Source organism: Podarcis vaucheri, assembly GCF_965113315.1.
Source record: "Podarcis vaucheri genome assembly, chromosome: 7".
NCBI classification, from domain to species: domain Eukaryota; kingdom Metazoa; phylum Chordata; class Lepidosauria; order Squamata; family Lacertidae; genus Podarcis; species Podarcis vaucheri.
This window is the reverse complement of record NC_138765.1, coordinates 23,009,835-23,035,025: the sequence shown is the minus strand read 5'-3', so window position 1 is coordinate 23,035,025 and position 25,191 is coordinate 23,009,835. Positions and strand designations below refer to the sequence as shown.

The following is a 25,191-nucleotide window of genomic DNA, read 5'->3' as shown; positions in this document are numbered from 1 at the left end:
CTAAATCCAGTCCAACACAAAATCAACAAAATAACGCACTGCAATATATATATATTTAAAATTAAAGGAAAAAAGCCACCGTAATATAAAACGCTAATGCCCTATCTTATTCTTTTCTTTCGAATAGAAAGGTTTCAATCCATTTATTAAAGGGAATTAAGAAAGGGTCCTAGTACACAGACGTCTTTGGGAAGAAAGGACGTGATATAGAGGCTACAACCGAAAAGGTCCGAAAAGGTGCCTCTGCTGCAGAAATACACCTGCGCCGCCATAAAATGATAAGGATAAATCCCTAAATCTAGAAGAGGAGCGTGTCAGGAAGAGAGAATCTGTACTAAACCTCTTGCGAAACTAGCTTTGTTTTTGGTTTTTACTTGTGAATGGATTTATTTTGGGTGTTTTTCAAGAGGGAGCCTTCTAAGACGTCCAGGCTGAAGTACCGCCAGATACTTCAACAGAGAGGCCTTCGCAAGGCTGAAAGTGCGAGGCGACCAGCGAGCCTCCTTTGTCTACAAAAGAACTACAAAAAGCGGGAACCGTCCGCTCTTTTTTTAAGCGCTGGATTCCTTCCCTCTCTCCCCACCCCCTCCCCCGCCTAACCCTACCGGCGCGCCATGGCTTTCCCAGCCGTGCGGATTGGCCTGGGCTCTCCTCGGGCTCTGATTGGCCGCGGGGGCCCTCTGTCTGCTCCCGCCTCCTGGCGCCGATAGAGTCTCCGTCCTGCCTCTCCGAAACGCCTCCCCCGGATTGGACGCCGGGGAGCAGTCCCTGGAAACAGTTCCGGGAAACCCCTCGCGTTGCCGGGGTCGCTCCCGCCGTCCATGAGGGGAGGGAAGAGGAGGAGCGCGCGCCATTTGCAGCCGCTGCCTCCAAGCCGCGCCGCGCAGGTCCCGCTCCGGTGAGTCTGCCCGCCAAGGCCCGCCTGGCCGAGGAACCGGTAACCGGGGGGAAAGAAGGGATGTTGGCGGGGTGGGACAGAGGAGCGCGCGCTCTCGTAGTTGGCGGCGGCGCGCGCGGGGGGGGGGGAGGAGGAGAGAGAGAGATGCCCAGGCCTGCGCTCTCCGAGGCGCCTTTTGTGGCCGCGGCGCGCCTGGCGGGATGCGTCTGGGCGGTGCAGGCCCCGCGCCGTCGACGTGGGGGCGGGGAAGGTAGGCCCGGCTGCGTGCGACCCCCCCCTTCTAGAGGGGCCTCCTCAGCTGAGTGCGGAGGGCCCTGATCCGCCGCATTCCGGGAGAGGGAGAATGGGAAAGGAAGGAGGCCTAACCCCGCTAGCATGACCTGGGATGGGGAGGAAGGAATCATAGAATCATAGAATCATAGAGTTGGAATTAAAACCAATGCGGCGATTCCTTTCGGGTTGCCTTTTTGAGCGCGTGGCGTGTTTGTAGGGGGTTTCCATTCCTGTAGAAATGGAAATTATTAGTAGTAGTATTATTCCTGCCTCTCCTCCTCCGGTTTGCGAATTGCCGCCTTGAATGTTGTGGTCCCTAAGGGGTGTTTGCTTGGAGAGTTGAGGCCGGCGGGCATAATATTTCTCTCGGATAAGCCTTAGGCACCTTGAAATCGGGGAATGAGTCCCATTGGAAGCCGGCAGGGCTTTTTAAAGTTGCGGGCGAAGCTGTAACTCGGGGATCGAGCTGCAGGGCTGCATTCCTGTGCATCGCTGGCCTGCGGGAACACAGCACGGTTTTCGCTTCCGAGCAAATGTGCCTTGAGTTACTGCCCTTAAAAAACAAAACAAAACAAAAAAACCCATCTGCCAAATGTTCCTTTTCCTAGGGGGAGCCTGGATTCATCCCCATTTTTTATTTTGGCAAATGGAGCATATCCCTGCCCCGCCCCCAAGTACCATTTGATTTGAAACTTAATCGCAGTGCTTTTTCGTGGCACTGTCAGAATCAGATTTGGTTGTGGTAAGGGTTCTTTGTTCCTTGTGATAGACAGTGATTAATTGGGAATTCTGGTTGGTGAGAATACCATAGGAGCTGTTGACAGCTGCTGATACTTGTTTAACTTTGATGGTAGAGGAAATGGGGTGGAATGTTTTAACTGTAACAGTACTACACTTGTGAAGTTACTGTATTTGTAACTGATCCATGGGACCTGTAGGCTAGCTAAGTTCTTTATGCAGCATGTGCTATTTTCAGGAATTACTTCAATGTTCTGTTTAGGTATATTAGGTATATGGTCCATCCTGAGTGTGTGTGATAATACTTGGTTTACTCTGCCAGGTGACTTGTAATTGTAGGCATATATACCTATTTTACATATGCAGAGACAGTGTAGAGTTTATTGTGACATATAGAATCATTTGAGAGCTGTGGCTTTCATTTTTAAGTTCAGGTTATTTCTGAAGCTCTCACTGAAATCTTGATGTGAGTTAGAAGGGATTTAAAAACTCCACATACAAAGATTGCAGCTGGGCTGTGTTGTTAGCTTGTAAAAACATAGTAACTTGCTATGGAGTGGGGAAACTTGCTGAATAACTTTTCAGTTACAAAAAAATATACACAAATAATTTTAATGTAGTTTGCTAAACAGTAGTCCGTTATATTTTTGTCATAGCATTTTGTCATACCTATATCCTCTTTCAGAAGTTGTATAAGGGTGTCAGTAGTACTGCAGTGGTTTAAGTTATAATTTAGCTTCTATTATAGATCATTATCTGTGGCTACAATCCTGCAACTCTGTACTGACTCACTTTCCTGGGAATAAGCCCCATTAAACTCAATGGGACTTGCTTCTTTATAGGATTGCACTATACATGTCTCTCATTTCTCAAATTTCAGTAGAGTGTAGTGGGCTACTCAGGTAACAATAAATCTATTTTGCTTATTTGCCTTCTCTTGAAGTAGGATATAAAATTCCAGTGTAAGAACAATGTTGTCTGTTGGTTGTGTGCCTATTTTAATTGATTTTAACTTTTGATCAAACTTACTGTATTAAGATTTTTGCTTGGTATAAAAATAGAAACACTAAAATAGAATAAACCTCACATTACTCTAGTGTAAAAAGTTATTCTATAATCTTAGAATAAGTTTATTTCTTGAGTCATAGTCATGTCAGGAAGCAACTGAGCTGATTAGGGTCTCAATTAAGGAAGCAACCTATGGTGAATACAGTGGGACTTGAGTGTAAACAAACTTAGGATTGTTTTGGGATATGCCCTGCATTAGTGTGTCTGTAAGCCCTGTTCCTACATTAGTGCAGTGAACTTGGGCAGCCCAGTTCAACACATAGAACTATAAAGCTTTGCAGCAGTTCCAAGTGCATAACAGTGTGTATAGGAGGCATAAAATTAGTTGGCCCTCCTGCATAGGATGCTGGAATTGGGACCCTAACTGGCACTAGTTCAAGGCTATACTTTTGAAACATGAATGATAACTAAATGCATAAGACTAATATCCAAGTGCAGGGGCCCATAGGATAAGCAGCGCATATACTCCATTCTGCACATAAGAACTTACAACATTCATGGTCAAAACAAGATTCTTTAGTATATCTCATACAGCTGCCCTGTCCTGCTGTCATTCCACAAATATTTGGTCTAACATACTGGAGCAGGTTGCTAGAACATAGAATAGGGTAGCAAATATATCTCACAGGGGCATTACAAAAGCCACAGGTGCATTGACAGAATATCAGCCAAGTACTAGTGCAAAGGAATCTTGCATGGTAAAAGGGTAAAGTACCCCTGGATGGTTGTCCAGTCAAATTTCACTATGAGGTGTGGCACTCACCTCTGCTTTCAGGCCAAGGGAGCTGGTGTTTGTCCGCAGACAGCTTTTACAGGTCATGTGGCCAGAATGACAAAACTGCTTCTGGTGCACCGTGCACAGAACACCATGACAAGTGCAAGAGTGCATGGAAACGCCGTTTGCCTTTCTGCCACAGCAGTACCTACTCACACTGATATGCTTTTGAGCTGCCAGGTTGGCAGGAGCTGGGACAAAGCAGCAGGACCTCACCCCACTTTACAACCAAGCCTGGACTCAGTGATTTAGGCCACAGTGCCACCCCTGTCCCTGCTCTTGCATGGAGTGATGACTGGAGCATAAGATGCAGGTTATTTTGCACAGGTGAAAGCAAAAAAGTGGTGTTTGGGAAGGAGCCCGCAAATGTGGGGCTTTGGTAGCCAGCCATTATTTATGGTCACCTCCAACCCTGGCCCCACCCCCTACCCCTCTGCACAGAGTGTCTATATGTGTGTGCTCCATCTCTGACACTACACAGTGAGTGTCATGCAGTGTAAGAGACTGAGCTTGGAATAAGGTTAATAGGTGGGAGGGTCTCACCCTTGATTTCACACTGTGCCTTAGAGGCATTCTGAGTGCCTTTAGCCTGAGTTCCAGACTTGGGGCAGCGGGAGGTAGGGTAAGTCTCTTTATCTTGCTTTGGAAGTTTAGTGACTCGAAAGCGCAATGTGAAGTCAGAGTCTAGGGAAGAGGGGTGGTTGCCATGGTAACCGCGATGAGTGAATCTGTGGACCTCTGAGCATAGCATCAGGCTTTTAGTTATATGCATTGCTGTATTTGCCGCAACCTGTGCTTGGTGGTGGTAGTAGTAATATTAGAGCAGAAGGCTGAGAAGAATAGCCTGGTAAATACCCAGTTTCTGTAATTATTTGTGTAACGAGTTTGTTTAGTTTTTAAGTTTGTCATAGTTTGGTATATTCAGAAGAAAAGAGAATCCTCTTGAACATCTTTATGGAAAGGCAGAACAGAAGCTTGATAAATGTGTGAGGAAAATTCTTAACTAATTGTATTGGATCATAAACTGTGTTATTGAATGTTTTTTATCTGCATTTGTAAATTCAGTGCAAATGAGTCCATTATAGTGAGTTGTGAAGGTAAAACTCAAAAACAATAGTAGTACTGGATCATGTGAATTTGTTGATGGGTTTCGATTGCACAGTGACTGTTAGTTTATTTTTTGTTCTTCCCATCTTTCTACAGAAGGTCAGAGTGTCTTAACAGCAACTATAAAAAACAAACACGATAAAGCAATTTAAACCATCAGCTATTTATATGAAGAACTATAATGCCATGTAGTGAAAAATAAACAGTACTGTGCAGTATAGATTTAGGCTCCATACCAACTGTATTCCAAAAGCCTAGACATAAATGTTTTCAGTTTGGTGCCTGAATGTTATCAGCATGGCCGGGGGAGGGGGTACAATCACATTTCCTCCAGAAAGGATTTCCCTGGCCCCAAAAGCTTACTTCATGTCAAAGCTTGTATGCAGTTCTTTCACAGCTGCATGCAGAATAGAACAGTAAAATATTGAGACAAATCTTGAGTATTGCTTGTTCTGACATTCTGCTTATACTGTATATAATTTTCATACATGAATATTTAAGTAATTTGTGTAACAAACTGAACTGTGGTGAAGGTGTCATTTCCTTGGGATTGATATATTGTTGTTTTTTAATAGTTTATTTAATACACTTACCTTCCTTCTCTTGTGACACTTAAAAGTCAGCATACATAGGATTCCCATGGAGTCCCTCATCTATCCACTGAGCCAACCCAGACTTGTTTAGCTTCATCAAGGTTACTGCTTTGCTCATAAAGCTGTATTAGCATATTTCTAATAATGCTAATAACTAAGTTCTATAAAATATGAACCTCCCCATAAACACTCTAGACTCTGATTCCTTGTGGAATCCACAACTGTCTGCAGAAAGGCGAAGCTCTACCCACAAGGGCCAAGTTTCTTTTTCATTGTGCTACCACCTCTGAAGAGAAATTAGAATGGCCTTGAAGTATTTTCTAGGAATTCTATGTACGTAGGGTAACTAAACTTATCTGTAAATATCTTAATCAACCAATCATCTTTTTATCACTAAAACATTGATAGACATGCTTGTTTCTTCTGTATTCTTTTTCAAGCCCTTAAGAGATGCACTGAAGTGCATTGAGAATCTTTATAAATGTCAGCTATATGAACATTCTCTTGGAGGAGAATGCTTTGAAACAATAGTATTTAGAATAAGAAGTAAAGGTGGTGTTATTTTTTGTTTGGGTGCTACATATCCCCATATCCCTCAAGTTGTCTTTGCTTTGGTAGTGTTGGCATTTCATTGTTGGAGATAATCAAGCCCAAGTTCCTGTGATCAGGCGAAGGGTCCCATCTGCACTTTCTATTTAAAGTCGAGAGGATGACTGGAGTTTGGAGCTCAGTGATAGTACCAGGGGGTCTCCTAAATACTCTCAGCACCCTTAATAAACTAGGAGTCTTAGGGTGAAGATGCTGTTTTTAGTGGTCTGATGATGTTTTAAATATATAGTGGACCCTCTGGATACAGATTTAATTTGTTCCGGGGGTCTGTGCACACCCCAAAAAATCCGTAACCAGAGGCACTGCTTCTGCGCATGGGCACAGCATGATAGAGTGCTTCCGCGTATGCGCGAGTGGCGAAACCCAGAAAAATACTTCCAGGTTTGCCGCTTTTGCAACCCGAAGATTACATATCCAGAGAGGTACGTAACCTAAGAGTTCACTGTATAGTGCAGATGAGGTATCTAGAAACAATGAATCTCCCAAAGTGGGTTACATTTGTCCCACTAGCCTTTGCTTGGATACAATTTGCACTAGAAAAATGGCTTTGTGTGTGGCGGACCTACTTTTTTTGGTTGTTGTGTTCCCCGCAAAGGAAGTAACAGGTGACAAAGCAGAACTGGAACCCATAAAATGTAGTGTGGAAGGGGGAAAAATGAGGTTTAATATAACCAGACTAACCACTGAGAAATTCTTTGGGGAAAAACTTGTAGCATCATAATCCCGTGTTCAGGGTGCAGTATTTGCTAAGAAGCAACTGGTCTTAATTCTTTGTGGGGTTTTGTCTCTTAATGCACCACTGCTGCTTTTCGTGTAAGTGCAGAGGTATTAAGAAGCAACCTCAATAAACTAGAGGCCCCGGTTTTGTGGATCACCAAAACAGTTTTGTTCAGCTTGAAAGCATTTTGTTCTTTTGGTCTTAAAAGTAGGACATGTGCTCAGAAACATGAAGTAGCAATAATTTCAGGGATTTTGTACAGTCTGTAGTAGAAAGGAGTGTGGTGGCATCTGCTACAAAAATGGAATAGTGTACCAGTTATTCTGCACAAGCTGCAGTATGGTCATAGCCCATTAAAGTACTCATTGACCTTGAACTAAAATGTTTTGATGGCAAAACTTTTCTGGAGTGGGACATCTTCTTTTGTCTTGCTTTTGATACATTAATTGTATTGCATGCTTTTAATTGGATGATTATCTTAAAGTTGTATCTAGTATTTGAAGGACTAGTTTTAGTGTTCTGCACTTAAAACGTTTTTTAAAAAATATTTGTTTCATATGTCTTACTGAGTTTTCTGGTGAAATCAAGATTGCTTTGCCTCTCTGCTAATATGGCACTGTCAACCAGCCCTCTTCTTTAAGTAGTTGTTTATATCACCTGTGCTGTCATGCCTGGATATTAAGCACCAGTTTGTAATCAGACACATAAAATAAGTTGGCAAAATACCTCAGTATTTGTTTGAGAAGATAGTGCTACTTTTTTTTTATTCATATCTCTGCAGTCTTCTTATTGACTTTCGCATCAAGTCTTTCTCACTGATATGGAAAATTGAAGGTGCTGCCTTTCGTTTAAACCTTTCATTTAAACTCTAATATCTGGAATAACATGCTGTGCTATGATATGCAGAATTTAATACAAGTTCATCTTGCTGGTATGTGACATGCAATTCGTTTATCGATTGTTCCACTTGTGCAAAACCTAATGTGGCATGTTGTTTTTTATTTTTTTTAAAAAGTGTTCTGGCAACTAGTGTACATTAAAGCAGCATGGCTTCTCTTATGTAACAGGATTTGAAGGAAGGTATGGAAATAAGCCAGAAAACTATGGGAAAGATGGAAAGCAAGTATTGACATTTGCATATTAAGCTGCCCTGTAGGCCTCTGTATTAAGCACATTGACTTAAAATCTTTTTGAGACCAGGGTAATAATGGCAGATGTTCATGCATTTCAGTATACTCCCCACCACTAAGATCACAGAAATTAATGCCAAAATCAAAATTAGATCTGATGTACATGAAGTGCTTAAAATTGTGCGCTATTCCATGTACATGTTCCACAGTATTTAGAACTGTACTTATTTAATGTAGGTGAGCTGCATTCTAAAGGCTTTAAATAATAGGTTTAATTCAAGTCACTTGCAGCATGTTTACAAATTAGTTTAGATAAATGCATTGTCCTACAAATTAGTTATTTCTGGCTTTATGTAATATAGCTCCTGAATTTTTTCCAGCAGCATAATAAAATGGCTAATCAGGTGAATGGTAATGCGGTACAGTTAAAAGAAGAGGAAGAACCAATGGATACTTCCAGTGTAACTCACACAGAACACTACAAGACACTGATAGAGGCAGGCCTCCCACAGAAGGTGGCAGAGAGACTTGATGAAATATTTCAGACAGGTATAATATGCATTTCTTGTTTCTGATTGGTTATGAAAGTGAAGGCAAACGATTTTCAAATTTTTAGGTTTTAAAGTTGAAAAAATTTACTTGTGTTTTGTACTGTGTAGCTTTGAATGTACAGCTGCTTTCACTTCTTTGAGGTCAAATTGGGTTTGACATGTTGACAGTATCTTAGGTCATCAGGGCACTTAACTGTTTCATAGACACAAGTAAAAGTGGACATTCCAGCTTACTGAATTGTAAGTTTCCTCTATAAAATAATCACCAATTTATAGTTACTGTGTTAAACACTTAATATTTCAATAGGTGCTTGGCTTATTGAGGGAAATAGCTTGCTTGCTTGACTTAGGGCTACGTTTGAATTCCAGTCTGTAAGTGAATTTCATGTTTGTCCAGCTCCTAGTGAATATTTCAGTCCATATCAGTAATTACACTGATGTGTTCAGATTAATAATTATTATTTGAATTACGTTTATCTTGCATGGAGCAAGTGGCTTATTGTGTATTCTAAAGAGAGAGAGAGAACACATGTTCTGCTTAGGAAACACATATTTTTTGGGGTGTGAAATAGAAACTTCCTCTTCCTCTTTAGTATGCGTGTTGTGAATATATTTAGAAATATAAATGGAACTGCTTCATGCCCTTATCTCAAATATTTCAGTGGCAAGATCTGCTTTATCTTTCCCCCCTAAAATACTCCAAAAGTTATGCAAGTTTAAGGCAGTTCAAAACAATACCATATCTGTCTTCTTTATGTTGATATTTTGACTCATGTGGCTGATCTGTCTTGAATGACAATCCCAATGAGTGCCTGCCAGATAGCTTTTATTTCCTTAGAGAGACACTTCTCTAAGGCGGTGCTATATGATGATGTACACTTAGTGGCTTGAGTCTAGGTGTCTGAGAAATGCATGTACAGGATTTTAGAATGTGTTGCAACTGAGGTTGTGTCATGAGGAGTTTGACATTTATCTAAACTTGAAAGTGCATTAATGTTAAAACTTTTTACTACCTAGTATTCAACAATATTTGTACAAGTATCTTCATGGTTAAACTTGCCCCACTGGTGTCCGTTAGTAGTGTTCGCTACAACTAATTTTATAATTAAACTTGGGGCTGAACTTCATTACTTTTAAAACCTCTGCTGAGTTTTGTCCCAGTACAAAATATGCCTTCCAATATGCAGGATCAATTCTGAAATGCAGTCTTTGTGCACTGCTATTCTGTGTGCTAGAGAAGAAAGATGTTTTCAGTGCTCTTTAAAATCCCGAAGTATTCAAAACACTCTGGATAGTTATTGGAAGTTGGTACAAATATCTCAGCACCTTACCATTTAATACTGATGGAATTAGAAATTTTCTACATTTTTCATAAACTTATATTAACTTTAATGTAAACGAAAGTACTTTATGCTTCAGAACTGGTCCTACTGTATGTGGGTCTGCACCTGTAAGCTTAATATTAGTGTACTTGATGTACATAACAGGGCTTGAAATAATGTCACTGGCTGGAAAGTTGTGGCAAAACGGTATTTATCTGTAGTAAAAAACATTCATTATAATCTCCTTTTTATAGAAATGGGGATAATTTTTCACTTTAGTTTTTTTTGAAGGGGAGAAGTTGGTTTTATAGGTTGCTCAAATAGCTGCTGTAGCACAACTGTTGTTAGATTATGTAGTGTTTATGCATCGTTTGTAATGGCTCCATCTTAAAGAAATATCCTAAAAGGGAATGTGAGCCAGAGGTCATTGTTTCAAACCCTGATATGTAGTGTTGCTTTGTGCAGCAGAATATCCACACAGTTCCTGTTTCTGGATATAACTTTTTAGTTTGCCGTAGTTACCTTGATGTACTGAGCTCAAATTACTTCAAATTTAGCAAAATAAAATAGTGTTTTTGAATGAAATTGTCTCTGTATAATTAAATGGGAATCTGTAACTTTTTTCTATTTTTAATTTTTTAGGATTGGTAGCTTATGTTGATCTTGATGAGAGAGCAATAGATGCTCTTAGAGAATTTAACGAAGAAGGAGCCCTCTCTGTATTACAGCAGTTTAAGGAAAGTGACCTGTCGCATGTACAGGTAAGGTAAGAGCTCCTGTGGTGTGAAGAAATAGGTTCACAAATGTAGCATTCTTTCTAACATGACTATAACAAGCACCAACAAAGGTTGTCATACTTTTTTCTGAACTCTTCTGCACTGTGTCTTTTTGACAACCTTACCCCTCAAACACTGCATTTAGGCTGGAATCCTATGTTTCCTTAGTGGAAGGAAATCCCATTCAACTCTGTGGGGCTTACTGCTGAGTAGACATGTATAGGGCTGCACTGTTAAAGTCTAGAGTTGCATGCGTGTAAAAAGACTCATATTCAGAGTCCTTGGCCTGATGTGGTGTTCAATGGAGTGGTTGTTTGTGTTAAATAAATTGTACAAAGTGATTTTTTTTGAAGCACTCTACTTAGTTCTGTCAAAAGTTGCAGCAGTTGAGTGTTATGCAAGGTTCAATGGCTTCAGGTTTCTTTTTATGCCTTCCTCTTGAATGATGTCATAAATTGTATCTGCAGAACAAAAGTGCATTTTTATGTGGAGTTATGAAGACTTACAGACAGAGAGAGAAACAAGGAAGCAAAGTACAAGAATCAACAAAGGGGCCAGATGAAGCAAAGATTAAGGTAATGTATACATATGCTGACTGTACAGGGGAACAGATAAAGGTTCTTCTGAACTTCTATGTAGATATTTCTGTATTTAAGTAATTAATTGCATTGTTCTGGTGTTGCTTTAATGACTTGTACTGGAGGAAAGAATTGTATTGAGGGGGGAGGGTTTGTATGACATGAAATAAATAGTTAAAATCACGAGTGTTGCAAATGCGTAATAGCAAAAGAGCCCTATCTATATATAGGAGAGAAACGTGCCTCCATTATTATAATTATTATATATTTATTAATTTATACCCCGCCCTTTTCCCTGACAGGGACTCGATGGCCGCTTCTTTCCTCAATCACTTTAGCATGTGCAAGCTACCTCTTTCTCCTGGGAGAAAGAGGCAGCCCTCCCCCACCCGTCCATGCAAAGGCGGCAGCGGCTGATGCAGGCGCACGGACGGAGCATTTGTGAGCCTTCCTCAGTTGCCTTAGAATGGGTGGGAGCTGGAGGAGGAGGCGACTTCGCCCTGTTCCTTGCATGGTTGGGTTCCTTCCTCCATGCACCATGCACTGGAAGAGGTGGCTGCGGTTTTGGAAGAGGCAGAAACTGTGCACAGTGACACTAATTGTCTCTGTGTCCGGCAACTGCCTTCCTCCTCCCCACCTTCTTTCCAACATCGTAATATACCACCATATCACAATGTTTAGCTGTCGGTGTATTACGACGATGGCAAGCAGGTATTACCCAGCCCTAGTCATTAATTTCAGTAAGCCTACTCTGAGTAGTACTTAGTTGGATACAACGCCTAGTCTGTGGTCCCAATAAGCAGCAAGAGGAAGAGCACTTCATTTAGCTGGGTGCAGCACCGAGTTGTTCGCGTGGCGACACAAGAATGGTTCTTCTCTGCAGTGGTTCCCCGTCTATGGAATGCTCTCCCCAGGGAAGATCGCCTGGCGCCTTCATTATACACCTTTAGGTGTCAGGCAAAAATGTTCCTTTTTAACCAGGCCTGAGAGCCAGCATGGTGTGGTGGTTAAGAGCAGTAGACTTGTAATCTGGTGAACCGGGTTCACTTCCCTGCTCCTCCACATGCAGTTGTTGGGTGACCTTGGGCTAGTCACACTTCTCTGAAGTCTCTCAGCCTCACTCACCTCACAGAGTGTTTGTTGTTGGGGAAGAAGGGAAAGAAGATTGTTAGCCACTTTGAGACTCCTTCAGGTAGTGATAAAGCAAGGATATCAAATCCAGACTCTTCTTTGGTTGATCTTATTGACATCCAACACCCTTTTAGAATGTGGCCTTTTTGTGGGGGGTTATTGGGTTACTGCTTTTGGTTTGATTTTATATGTTGTGGTCTTGTTGTGAACTGCCCTGAGACCTCGGGGTATAGGGTGGTGTATAGGATAGATACATACATAGATAGATAAAATATGCAAGAGGTTCTGTGGATGGGGCTCTTTCTGGTTTGTTTTTCTGTCTTGGTAAAGAATGTGTCTTGGTAAAGAATTTGTCTTGGTAAAGAATGTGTTGTTGAATGCCACTTGTGCGATGAAAACATCTACTTCTAATTCTTCATTCTTTATTCAGGCTTTGCTAGAGAGGACTGGTTATACTTTGGACGTGACTACAGGCCAGCGGAAGTATGGTGGCCCCCCTCCAGATACGGTCTACTCAGGATCCCAGCCTGGCATCGGCACAGAGGTTTGCATGTACATACTGCTGCACATAAATTGCAGATACATAAAGATTGTCCTTACAATGGTTGCCTATTTCATCTAATAAGACTTAAAAACTAATTATTTAGTTTTAGCTATAATGAAAATAATTGTTAAGCTGAGTTTTCCAACCAAATTTTGACAGGAAACACTTTGAAAGCCTGTCTTTTAACTGCAGTAATATTCAGAGCTGTTGTTCATTTGGCTAACTTGTGGCCCTCCAGGTGTAATAGAAAACAGTGGTTTACTCACTGCAGCTTTGAGCTACGGTAAGCGATGAGCTCACATACTCTTCATCGCACCCCCCTGCAAATAGGAGATTGAAACTTCTGCTTTCATTTTTAAACTAGCCTTGGTGCCCCGTGACAGCCCAACCTGGAACTGTGGTTTGTTTAAACTAGGGTTAGTGACAGCAAGTCAGGATCAAATTAGGTTTCAAATCCTGATTTGTTCACAAAGCAGGTGGGGAACAAATGCGGTCATTTGCCTCTCTTTTTCCAGCCCATAGGACTCTCCTCAGGCCACACCTCTCCCTGACCGTGTTCCATGCCCTCCCAAGTGTTTTTGCCTAGCTGGAATGAGTCCTTGAACTATGATAATTCCTCTTGTTTCCCTGGATGGGAATGGAGAAATGTGTGTGTAGAAACCTCTGACTTTTACCTGACTGGAATGTAGTCTATTGTGAAGGTAAGAGTCCCATCAGTTGGACTGCCCCTATTGGCTCCTGGCCTCACCCACTTGAAAAGGTTGCTCAGAAAGGAATGTGACCCTCTGGCTGAAAATGGTTCCCACCGCTGGGTTAAATGACCAGAGTTCCACAAATTCGCCATCACAGGGAACTGCGGCTAGTTTAAAATTGAAAACAGAAGCTTTTGCTGTCCTTTTGGGTGGGAAGGAGGGGAAGTGCATAAGCCCAAGGTTGTGTAGTGGGAAACCATTGTTCCCTGTTACATCTGAACTGAGCCAGTATTTGTACTGTGTGCAGTGATTAAAGAAAGGGTATTCCTAAAGTAGCTCTAGGTGCTAGGCCCATGTGCTTAGAGCGAGAGCTTCTCTGTTCAGAGTGTTTGAAAAGATCAACCATTTTGAAATATCACCTTAATTGTTTTTATTAAATGAATTAAGAATTTTTTAAAAAAATGTCATTTTCTAACAAAATATATTTTTTTCCTCGTCAGGTTTTTGTTGGTAAAATTCCTAGGGATTTGTATGAAGATGAATTGGTACCACTATTCGAGAAGGCAGGCCCAATTTGGGACCTGCGGCTCATGATGGATCCCCTCTCTGGCCAGAACAGAGGCTACGCTTTCATCACTTTCTGTAGTAAAGATGCAGCACAAGAAGCAGTTAAATTGGTAAGTGTTATGCCATGCTATATATGTTGGAGGATGGAATGACTTTGCTGTGGTCAGATCCTGTAACTCATAGATACTTTCTTTGCAAGTGGGCTACCATAGTAGTCTAGATCACTCAGTAATGAGCTATAAATTAGCAGTTAGCTAGTTATAAACAACTAGTCATTAATTGCTGCTACTTAAGGCACTTCTCAATTTAACCATGCCATTTGATGTTAATAAGGAAAATTGACTTGAGTTCTCCTTTTGGACCTTGGACACAGAGTTATTATTGAGACCTCCTTGATAGCTGTTTTTCAGCCCAGGTAAATTTTAGTTGAAAACATGAAATAGCAAGGCATCTGCAAAGGCTTGGTTAACATTTTTTGAATTATTTGCAGTTGTAGGTAAGGATGGTTGGTTCCTCACTGAAGCTCCTAAAGTTTGATAGAAAAGGGACAAAATGATGGATAAAACTGGCTAAAAAGGGGCAAGGGAAAATTAACTGATAGTTTTCTGAGTACAGAGAAGTTTTCCAAGTACAGAGAAGGGTCCCCAAGGATCTGTAATTGATCTGTAATTGATGGTATTTATCTTTCATAAATGAACTGGAGGCACAGTTAATTGGTGAGTTAGCTAAGTGTGCAGATAATAGCAAATTAGGATTTTACCAATCGGGCACTAACACAATCCTAAACTAGTCTACTCAGAAGTAAGTTCCTTTGAGTTCAGTAGGACTTACTCTCAGTAGGACCTACTCTCAAGTAAGTACCAATTGGATTGTTTCATAAAAAGCTCTCTTCAAACAGAGCAGAAGCTGAAATGCTATGCAAGAGCATCTTGAGTGATGTACTGAGTGGGTAAATGGGAATACTAACTTCGCTGATACACTAATGGATTGTAAATTGTTGGTAACAGCCTAAAAAAACCCTCCTTAAGGAGAAAGCTTACTGAAAATGTTAGTGTGTACCAGCAGCGATAAAAGGAAAATTCACACTTGGGAAATGGATTGAAAATAAAGTGGAAGTATAATAGTGATGACTTTATATAAGTTATGGGGTGTTCACTGTCATAAAAATTTCCTGAGTCCAGGCTGCTTGATCTGAAAAAGGATGTTTTATTGATAGTGAAGTAACAGTAGATGATGCGCTTAGGAATGGAGCATCTTCCTTTTGAAGATAGCCTTCAGAGCTACATTACAGTGAATTGTACTAATGTACACAGTTCTTTAATAGAGACATTTATGAACAACAATGACAATGATAGCTAAGAATCTAACCTCCATGTTCAGAATCAGTGTACCCCTGAGTACCAGGTACTGGGATGAAACAGGAGATTTGTGCATGTGAGCTTCTAAACCTGAGAAGTCTCCTTAGACAGTGTATTTTGAGCTGGCAAACGCCTATTCTTGGGAAACCTTAAATCTTTCTCAAGTGGGATGCAGGTATGAAGCTTTTTTGTAGAAGATAGCATTTTATTTTGAGATCTTCCCCATTGGAGCAGGTGGAGAGTTTGTTGATCTGTGCACCATTAAATTGGAACTTTAAGATGAGTGTTCAGCTTAACGTTCTTTTCAGTGTGACAACTATGAAATCCGTCCTGGTAAACACCTTGGCGTATGCATCTCTGTGGCAAACAACAGGCTGTTTGTTGGATCAATTCCAAAAAACAAGACCAAGGAAAACATACTAGAAGAGTTCAGCAAAGTTACAGGTAAGGAGTTGAGCATATGACGTGTTGTAAGGCATTAACATTTCACTCACAAAACAAGCAGACTAGTGTTGATAATAAACATGCCTGTTAAGACTCTGAATTTATTTAGTACAGTTATATCCTCTATCTTTCAGAATATAAACCCTTCTAAGGCACCACTTAAAATGCACACATCAAACAATATTAACCTATGAAACACCACCCAGTTCCTTTTCATAGGGCCTGAATGGTATCCAGCTTGAAGTGGCTGTGCAGTTAATTTGCATTTTACTTGAACTTCCAGCAGACATTTTGTAGGAGTCGCAGGCACTCATTTGGACTTGGGAATTTCAGGGTGTTTGAAGTCTAATGAAAATTGAGCTCTTTGAGAGGGTTGCAGGCTGGTCTTGATTCTCTCTCTCTTAACCCTAGGACCACTGGTACTTATTTAAAACAAGTTTGCTTCCCCCCTCCTTTCCTCTTCCATTGGCTTAAAATAACTGGGAAGGGAAAAGGTGGCATGGGGAGAATCTATACATTTGGGTACCAATGCTTTCCCACTTAGAGGAAGTGATGTGCTGTACCAGGTGCTTCTTTGCCTCCCTGTAATGGCCCAGAAGTGGTTTTGATGAGGTGGGGAAGCTTCCAAGTATCAGAAGAGGGGTGAGAGTGTGCAAGGAGTGGGGTGGTACGATATTGAACAGCCAAGTTCAAATCCAGTCAGAACTGGTGATCCCTTGGATGCATGTTGAGGTCATCTATGGTAAAAATGAGTCTCCCAGTGGCAGCAAAATGAGAATGTCAGTACCATTTGCAGGGCTGTCTTAAGCATATGCGATGCCGGGATTCAAAGATCTGCCTGGCACTCCCACCCCCCAGGTTGCCCAGTCCCAGGCGTGCAGGAGGGCGGAGCCAGCCGGCCACCTCAGCGTCTCCCTGGCTTGGTCGCCCCCCAAACTTGTGGTTCAGAGCCGCTGCAGCAGAAGAGCCAGCTGTGGCACTCTGACCGATGGGCGGGCTCTTCCCCAGACTCTCAGCCGGGCGCCCCTGAGAGCCCGGCTGCCCCACACCCCTAGCGCCTATGGGTAAGTCGGCCCTGACCATTTGGAGCGCTGCCATTTCATTGGAGGAATCTCCCTCCACCCAGGTGGTGTTAGATTTGGTAGGTGGTGTCCCCTTTATGATGCAGACCTCGCAACCTGGGAGGCCAGATAAAAGAAGAGGAATGGCAGCCCTGGATCAGATTTTGAGTGCTGGGCAAAGAAACATTATTTCTACCATCTCCTCGTGCTAGAAGTAAGTTTGATGGAGCCAGGGCCTAGAGAAGGGAGAACTTTATTTGTGTGTGTATTCTGGTACTGCATCATTTGAGTGTGCTGAAGACTTGATCTGCTGATGCTGAAGCTTCTGCATTCCAGTTCGCATTTCAAGCTAGAAATAGGCTTCTGTGTTACATCCGGGTGTCTTGTTCTTACAGAGGGTTTAGTGGATGTAATCTTGTATCACCAACCTGATGATAAAAAGAAGAATCGGGGATTCTGCTTCCTGGAATACGAGGATCACAAGTCAGCCGCTCAAGCTCGGCGTCGGCTGATGAGTGGGAAAGTAAAAGTCTGGGGAAACGTCGTTACTGTGGAATGGGCTGACCCTGTAGAGGAACCAGATCCAGAAGTCATGGCAAAGGTAATAGAGCAAAGGCTGTACTGCTGAAGTGACTAACCCCAGATTGGGACACAGATCCCATCCCCCAAGATCTCACAAATTTGGGGGGGGGGGAAACGAATTAAAAGAAGACACTATGCTTGGGTGACCCCAGCACCCTGATGGGGACACAAATTGCCTTCTCCCCTGTCGTCGGATCAATCATTTGATGAGTCCAGAGGGGCCAATAACACCCCCCCAAGCTGATTGGCATGCAGCAACTGAGGTGTGGGGGACCACACCCACCACTGACCTGGACACCCCAGAGGGTTTGGCCAAGAATGAACATGCAGCCCTTTGAGCCAAAAGTAGTTTGCCATTACAGTAGGGTGGCCATGTCTGCGATGATACTTAGCCTTTTCCCCTCCCTGGGGAGTAAGAATTACTGAAGTATACAATTCCAGGTACATCCATGCTTTTCCTCAACCTGGCAGTAGGGTTAATGTACTGATGCTGGTCAATGCCATCTGTTCCCTGGGAATCTGTTACAAAAAATAAGCAACATGGAAGTGTGCCTGTATCTCTTAAATGAAATCTTGAAAGTAAAAGTTGATGGAGGCCTAATCATTTCTCCAGAAGCCAACACTGAAACATGCTGTCAGTGGTCCGTGTTTTTAGTTGCTGTTTCAGTTTTAGTGATAAAATTAATGCCTCTTGTGATACAGAGATAAAGCCATCTTTTCCTGGATGGTTATTTAGTGCACTCTTGCATCTGAGCAAGCATGTATTGTAAGAGTTACTGGAGTTCTGAAGCTGATGTCAAAATCCCACCCCTTTTTTTAACAGGTGAAAGTTTTATTTGTGAGAAACCTGGCCACTACAGTGACGGAAGAAATACTGGAGAAATCCTTTTCAGAGTTTGGAAAGCTGGAAAGAGTGAAGAAATTAAAAGACTATGCTTTTGTTCATTTTGAAGATAGGGGGGCAGCGGTCAAGGTAGGTATGCACAATTTCATTATCTAGGCCAGTGGGTGGGGAACAGTCCCTGATTATGCCTGGCAAGAATCCTATTTCGGCCTGTCGGGTTGTTTCCCCCAAGCCACGCCCACCAGCCCGACACATGAGGTCATATATAACGTTAAGTGCACTGTAGATGAAAACAAAGCTCCCAGCCAAAACTGGCATTTGCTGTTCCTTTCCCTGTGCAGCTTGATTTCAAACTGCACGGGCAAAGGAAAACTCTTCATCTGATGTCGTGGTGATGCATACAGACCTACATTATTCAGCAAGATGGTAGCTGCAGTCAGCTTTTGCAGTCAGCCTCTACCTGACTTCTCCCTCCCGCTACAGCCTGTGCCCCACATCTCATGCCTTTCTTGAGCCTCTTTCCTAACCTCCAGGGCATACTGCAGACTCTATGGCAGGAACGCATGCAAGCATGGAATTGGATGCAATCCAATGTATATGCTTTGAACCCCCTAAAAATGCTCTATAAATGCTGAATATTGTAACTGGTTCATCTAGTCTGGTACTTTCCATTTAAATCTTCTTGCTCTCCCTCACCCCCAGTACGTTGGAAAGGGTTTACCAGTGCATTATTCACATTGCATATGTTAAATAGCATATGCTGCCTTGTACAGTGGTACCTCGGGTTACATACACTTCAAGTTACATACGCTTCAGGTTACAGACTCCGCTAACCCAGAAATATTACCTCGGCTTAGGAACTTTGTTTCAGGATGAGAACAGAAATCGTGCTCTGGCGGTGCGGCGGCAGCAGGAGGCCCCATTAGCTAAAGTGGTGCTTTAGGTTAAGAACAGTTTCAGGTTAAGAACGGACCTCTGGAACAAATTAAGTACTTAACCCGAGGTACCACTGTATTAACAAAGTTCTAGGGGAAAATAATCTCCCCCCCCCAAAGACCCCCAACTTTTCCTTCCGCTTTACCTACAGTGGTACCTTGGTTCTCAGACTTAATCCATTCAGGAAGTCTGTTCTAAAACCAAGGCATGCTTTCCCATAGAAAGTATTGCAAAATGGATTAATCTGTTCCAGACTTTTAAAAACAACCCGTAAAACATCAAATTAACATGATTTTTACTATCTAATGAGACCATTGATCCATAAAATGAAAGCAATAAAGAATTTACTGCAGTCACACAAACAATCAATCAATCAACCAACCAACCAATCAGTAGCTGAACTGGGTTCCACACAGTCACAAAATCAAAGAGCTACAAAAACAAAAATGCAAAATAAAGAGCAAAAACTGACAGACCTCAGCGTAACACTCAGAACAGAAGTGTGGCACTCAAAACAGAGCATGTTTGACTTCTGAAATAAGTTCGCAAACCAGAACACTTACTTCCGAGTTTGCAGTGTTTGGGTTCCAAGTTGTTTGAGTACCAAGGTGTTTGAGAACCAAGGTACCACTGTATTTGCTTTCCAGTCTTCTCCATCTTTAAAAGCAGCTCAAGCAAGAAAAAGTGTTTCTCACTGTGAAGCACTAATGGAGACTGTCTTGTCTTCCTTCCAGAAAGGGTGATCAGCCTTCAGTCCAATGCCCTGCTTTAAAACAAAGAGCTAATAGTAGCTCTTCATTGTTACAGAAGTCTCTCCTACACCAGAGTAGGCACACAGGTGTTCTGTGCTTGTCTCAGGCAAATTTAAAGCAATTCACCTCCTAAAACATTCAGTATATAAATATGCATAGTGTTGAAATGAAATTACTGTGGACGTGAGAATATCAGGACTTAGAAGAGTGGAAAGGTGGGAAATCCTGAAGGATTCTTCTCTGTAGAATGGAATTTAAACTTCTTTCCCCTTCCAAACAGGCCATGAACGAAATGAATGGAAAAGAGATAGAGGGGGAAGAAATTGAAATAGTATTAGCTAAGCCTCCAGATAAGAAAAGGAAAGAACGCCAGGCTGCCAGACAAGCCTCCAGAAGTACTGCGTGAGTGTTAACTTCATTAACTGTACCGTAGCTCAAAGACGGGAGTTTTTGTCTGATAGCAACATAATAAAAATCTACTTTAATCTGGCATGCTGAACTCCGCTTGAACTTTTAAATTGAGAAAGCAGCATGAACTAATGCTAATGCTTTTTTCCTGCTCACTAGGTACGAAGATTATTATTACTATCCTCCACCTCGTATGCCACCTCCAATTAGAGGCCGAGGGCGTGGAGGGAGAGGCGGCTATGGCTATCCCCCAGATTACTATGGCTATGAAGATTATTATGATGATTACTATGGCTATGACTATCATGACTACCGTGGTGGCTATGAAGATCCTTACTACGGCTATGATGATGGCTATGCTATAAGAGGAAGAGGAGGAGGAAGGGGTGGGCGAGGCGCACCTCCACCACCTAGGGGGCGGGGAGCACCACCACCAAGAGGTAGAGCTGGCTATTCCCAGAGGGGGGCACCAATGGGACCACCAAGAGGAGCCAGGGGTGGGAGAGGGGGTCCTGCCCAGCAGCAGAGAGGACGTGGTGCTCGTGGAGCCAGGGGCAACCGTGGGGGCAACGTGGGAGGCAAGAGAAAGGCTGATGGGTACAACCAACCGGATTCCAAGCGCCGCCAGACCAACAACCAGCAGAACTGGGGCTCCCAACCCATCGCTCAGCAGCCGCTTCAGCAAGGTGGTGACTATGCCGGTAACTATGGTTACAATAATGACAACCAGGAATTTTATCAGGATACGTATGGGCAACAGTGGAAGTAAGACAAATAAGGAGGGCGTGGGAATATTGGAAAGATAGAATTTGGCTATAGCTCTACATCCTTCCAAAAATTAATGTTTCATCCTTCAGTAGTGATTGGCTGCCATTTGTATTGGGCTGAAGAATCACTCTCTTGTGTATATACTCAAGTCTTTTATTATTATTTTCTTTTCTCATAAATGCACTTGGACATTACTGAGCTTGCAGAATTCCCAAACACAGTTTTGGGAGACAGTGCTTTTTATCGTTTTAGGCTTCATTTTAGCAGTTTATCAGCAGGATGGGCGACACTGTTAAATCATGATTTTGCAGACCTTCTGTTTTTGGACAGTTTCATTTTTTCCTTTTTCTTTTTTGGATTTGGGATAGACTACATAGGCATATGCTGTACATAAAGTAAAGCTAGTACTTTGTCTCCGTAGTTTTAAGAAATTAAAACAAAATTAAGTTTTCTTGTATTGAAAATAACATGACTGTATGTTTTGCATTCCTAGAAGTAGGTTAACTGTGTTTTTAAATTGTTATAACTTCACACCTTTTTGAAAATCTGCCCTACAAAATTTGTTTGGCCTAAACGTCAAATCCGTGGCAATTTGTTCCTTGATGTGATTGTATTTCCAATTTCTTCTTGTTCATGTAAGATTTCAATAAAACTCAAAAATCTATTCAAAACATTACCTATTTCAAATTCAATTGTGTCCTAAAACATTTTATTGGTAATTCTTGCAAGAAACATCTTTTTTTAGATATAAAAAAACTGCCTATGTGAGTGATCAAATTCATGCAAATTTCTTGCAATTTCCAACATCTGGCACTTGTGGCATATGAGTCAGAGCTAGGTCTAATCATAGCATCAAATTGAAATTTCATAATTGTTAATCTAATCTAGTTTCATTTAACTTTCAATTGGTTGCTTTCTTAACAGCTTCAAGTACATTTGTAAACTTGTGCAAATTGTTTTTAGTCATATGATTTTAAGTCCCACTGTCTGGATATATGAGAAGTTTCATGTAGGAAGGCAGTCAATAAACTTATCCTGTTTTTATGCTACTAATATGGATAACATCTAATGACTTCAACTCAATTTGATAGTGTGCAAACATAAAAACAGACAATTATGTGCTCAATTTTAATGTTGTTTTTGTTTGCTTTGAACAAAGATATGAGAATGGTTGTAAATTCTTACGAAGTACAGTGAAAATGTAAATAAATATTTTATGCTCTAGATAATAGAATTGCTAATTTGATTATAATATTAGATTTTACACCCTTCTGAATGAATGATTTAAAGCTCAAATTCCCATTGATTTGAGATATCTTCAGAGTCTAAAGAACGTTTTGTACAAGCTCTATTTTTGCCATATTTTTAATATTCATTTGAGACTCAATTTATGATGTTTTACCTGTTTGCATCTTTTGCACTCTGCTAAACTGCAGTGAAGTACATTTGCATTATAGGAAATAAATTCATAGGTCTTAAATTTACAGATCAGATTGGCCAACTTGAACATCCATAATAAATAATTAGCCCCTAATTTATGAGTTTGCCTTTGATTAGAACATAGTGAAAAATAACAAGTCATTGGGAGAGAACAAGCTGCTTGTCTGAACCTCCATTAGTATTATCTGTTTGACAGAATTACATTGTTGTGCGAACAGTGTTCATTCTTCCTACAATTTTGTATGCTGTGAGTCAGGAAGATAATTTTCGTGGGTTTGTAGCTCTTGACTCATTGAGGAAGGAAAACCTTGTAAAAATGGCTTTTCAGTCCAGCCAGATATTTGGGGTACTATGGTAACAGTAACTGACCATGGTTCTGATAAATGAAAAAATCCTGTAGCTCTTGGTCATATAATATGTCTTTGTTTTGTCTGAGTAAAGCTGCAGGATTTGTCTTGTGAAGCTTATCTGGCTTTTAGGTCTAGTAGAAATGGCTGGCTTTCTAATACCTAAATCATACACACACACACACTCATCCAAGTGCTTGACAATCAACTCCACAGCTTAACAGTATTTGGTGAAACCAAATTTGTTCCAATTTAAAACACTTGCCCATGTCCTAAAGGGCTTTAAAGTTATCCTTTATGATGGAGCATACACAAGGACTGCCAAGAGAGGTAAAAAGCAGTTTTGTATTGATGTGAAAATGTCTGTCAGAATCTAGAAAGATTTGGAAATGTAACACACACATGTGCTTGTGCATAATGAGGAATCTTGTGATGTGTTTGTTAATCTTGCCCAAACGTCAAGTCTGTAAAATTCTTATATCCAAAATGCAACTAAATTCTGGAAGTTCTTTCAAGTAGCAAATTCTGCATACAAAATTAGCAGTCCTGCCTGTCCGCAAACTTCTGTTTTAAATTCCATCTTTAAAGACAGCAGTATTGTCCAGATATCTTAGTGGTATGTATACACTATGAAGAGGACAATTGTGTTTCAAATTAAATACAGAACACAATCTAATTAGACATTCATGGCTTTAAGAAACTTTGCTTCACAAAAAAAAATTAAATATAAAAAACGCACTCCAAAATATATTTTGCTTCATCTGTGCCTTGACCTTTTATTCAGCAAAGCAATTCAGAGGGACAAAAACCCTGTCACAGAAGAATATCAATCCTTTGTTCTTCAAGGTGGGGACGGAATCATGAAATGGAATTCAATATTTGATCACTCATTTATAGCAGTTGCTTCAATGTCTCTATTGATACAAAGGTGACTTTGAAAAAAAAATGATGCCAGAGTTTTGGTACTTCGGAAACCTATATCAAAAGATTTCTACAAATTCCTAATTACATAGATCTAGCATTGCATTGCAAGCCAGATTATACTTCAGAGTTACCCACTTAACAGAACCATTCCCATTTATGAAGGAAAATGTCTAAAACTTCTAGAGGTATAGTAATTGTTCTAGGTTTACAGTTCATTCAGTAAGGTTTGTTTTTTCTAGCTGAAGATAGCAATCTTCAATTGTTTTAACTGTTTTAAAGCATTTTTTTCTGTTAAAATCCAAACGTATTGGAGGTATTAAGCTTAATAATCGGCTATATGAATGACCATCATTTATCAAAGCCTGATTATATTTTCACCTTGTCTGCATTTGTATGCCATTATTTGAACCTCATTTGCATTTTGAACATTAAATAACATGCTTGTAATAAGGCTATTATGAGCAAAGCAAAGAAATGTATGAAAATATTTTGATAAAAGGAGTCCAAGGGGATTCTTGGAGTCCTTATGCAAGCAAATCTTGGAACTTCAGTAGGGCTTTTTTTGCCTGGCCAAAGCATGAATTGGGTTCTTGCAACTCCTCATATACGAGCCAGATTTTTCAAATCTTGCACATAAATCCTTTGGTTTAGATTGAAATATTTGTGTGAACGAGTATTTCGTGAAATACTGAAAGTGGGCACAAATAGATTTTCTGTGGTTAAAAATCAAAGCTTGAAGCCACTAAAGATCTGTGGGCTTTATAAGATGAGAACTCTGGACTGTATTTCCCATTTCTCTGAAAATGGGAGCTTCTGTTAACTTAGGGCTAAAATAAAAACTGCTTTGCTTGATGAATTTGATAACAAAATCCTACAAAGTACAAACTTGCTCACCAAGGTGCACATGTTTAACTTTTGCAGCTGTTGGAATAGGGGGGGAAAACCCTCAGTAGAAATAGGCAATTAATGCCTCTGATCTTCATTACACAATGAAGTTATATCATGATAAGTATCTGGGTATTGGTTAGAAACTGCTAAAAAACTATTTTTGTTTCTGTTTAATTTTCTTCTGGAGAAATATATTTTTAACACCTTGTAAGGCGGTTACCAGAAGCTCTGAATGACAGTTCGGAATGTATTGCATTACATTTTCTGATGTTATCCAGAAATCTGCAAACGTAACTTCTATTTTAACTCCTTCCTTTTATTACCTGACTATCAGGGAAGCGTGGTTGAGGCTGCCCTGACCTGACATGT

At 41.0% G+C, this 25,191-nt stretch overlaps 1 protein-coding gene across 4 annotated transcripts; it reads left to right on the top strand.

Moving 5' to 3' along the window:
* Nucleotides 1-772: 772 nt before the first annotated feature.
* On the top strand, nt 773-21,896 carry HNRNPR (heterogeneous nuclear ribonucleoprotein R). 4 transcript variants are annotated; one of them, XM_082231647.1, is made up of 11 exons: nt 778-898; nt 8,293-8,458; nt 10,425-10,543; nt 11,026-11,133; nt 12,698-12,811; nt 14,004-14,180; nt 15,737-15,872; nt 17,329-17,534; nt 18,339-18,488; nt 20,328-20,449; nt 20,615-21,896. In XM_082231647.1, exons 2-11 carry the CDS (start codon nt 8,302-8,304, stop codon nt 21,222-21,224), a joined length of 1,899 nt encoding a protein of 632 aa, XP_082087773.1. In that variant the 5' UTR covers nt 778-898; nt 8,293-8,301; the 3' UTR covers nt 21,225-21,896. The 4 variants fall into 4 exon arrangements, with proteins under 4 accessions (XP_082087776.1, XP_082087773.1, XP_082087774.1 ...); XM_082231648.1 differs by having other exon boundaries at nt 798-898; nt 8,290-8,458; XM_082231649.1 differs by lacking the exon at nt 778-898 and adding an exon at nt 7,568-7,710.
* The last annotated feature ends 3,295 nt before the right edge of the window (nt 21,897-25,191 follow it).

Excerpts from the sequence above, each read along its gene's own strand:
- HNRNPR (XM_082231647.1), top strand. The coding sequence starts at position 8,302 with ATGGCTAATCAGGTGAATGGTAATGCGGTACAGTTAAAAGAAGAGGAA. Across the intron at positions 12,812-14,003 it reads AGCCTGGCATCGGCACAGAG|GTTTTTGTTGGTAAAATTCC; the intron begins GTTTGCATGTAC and ends TTTCCTCGTCAG. Across the intron at positions 18,489-20,327 it reads ATAGGGGGGCAGCGGTCAAG|GCCATGAACGAAATGAATGG; the intron begins GTAGGTATGCAC and ends CCTTCCAAACAG.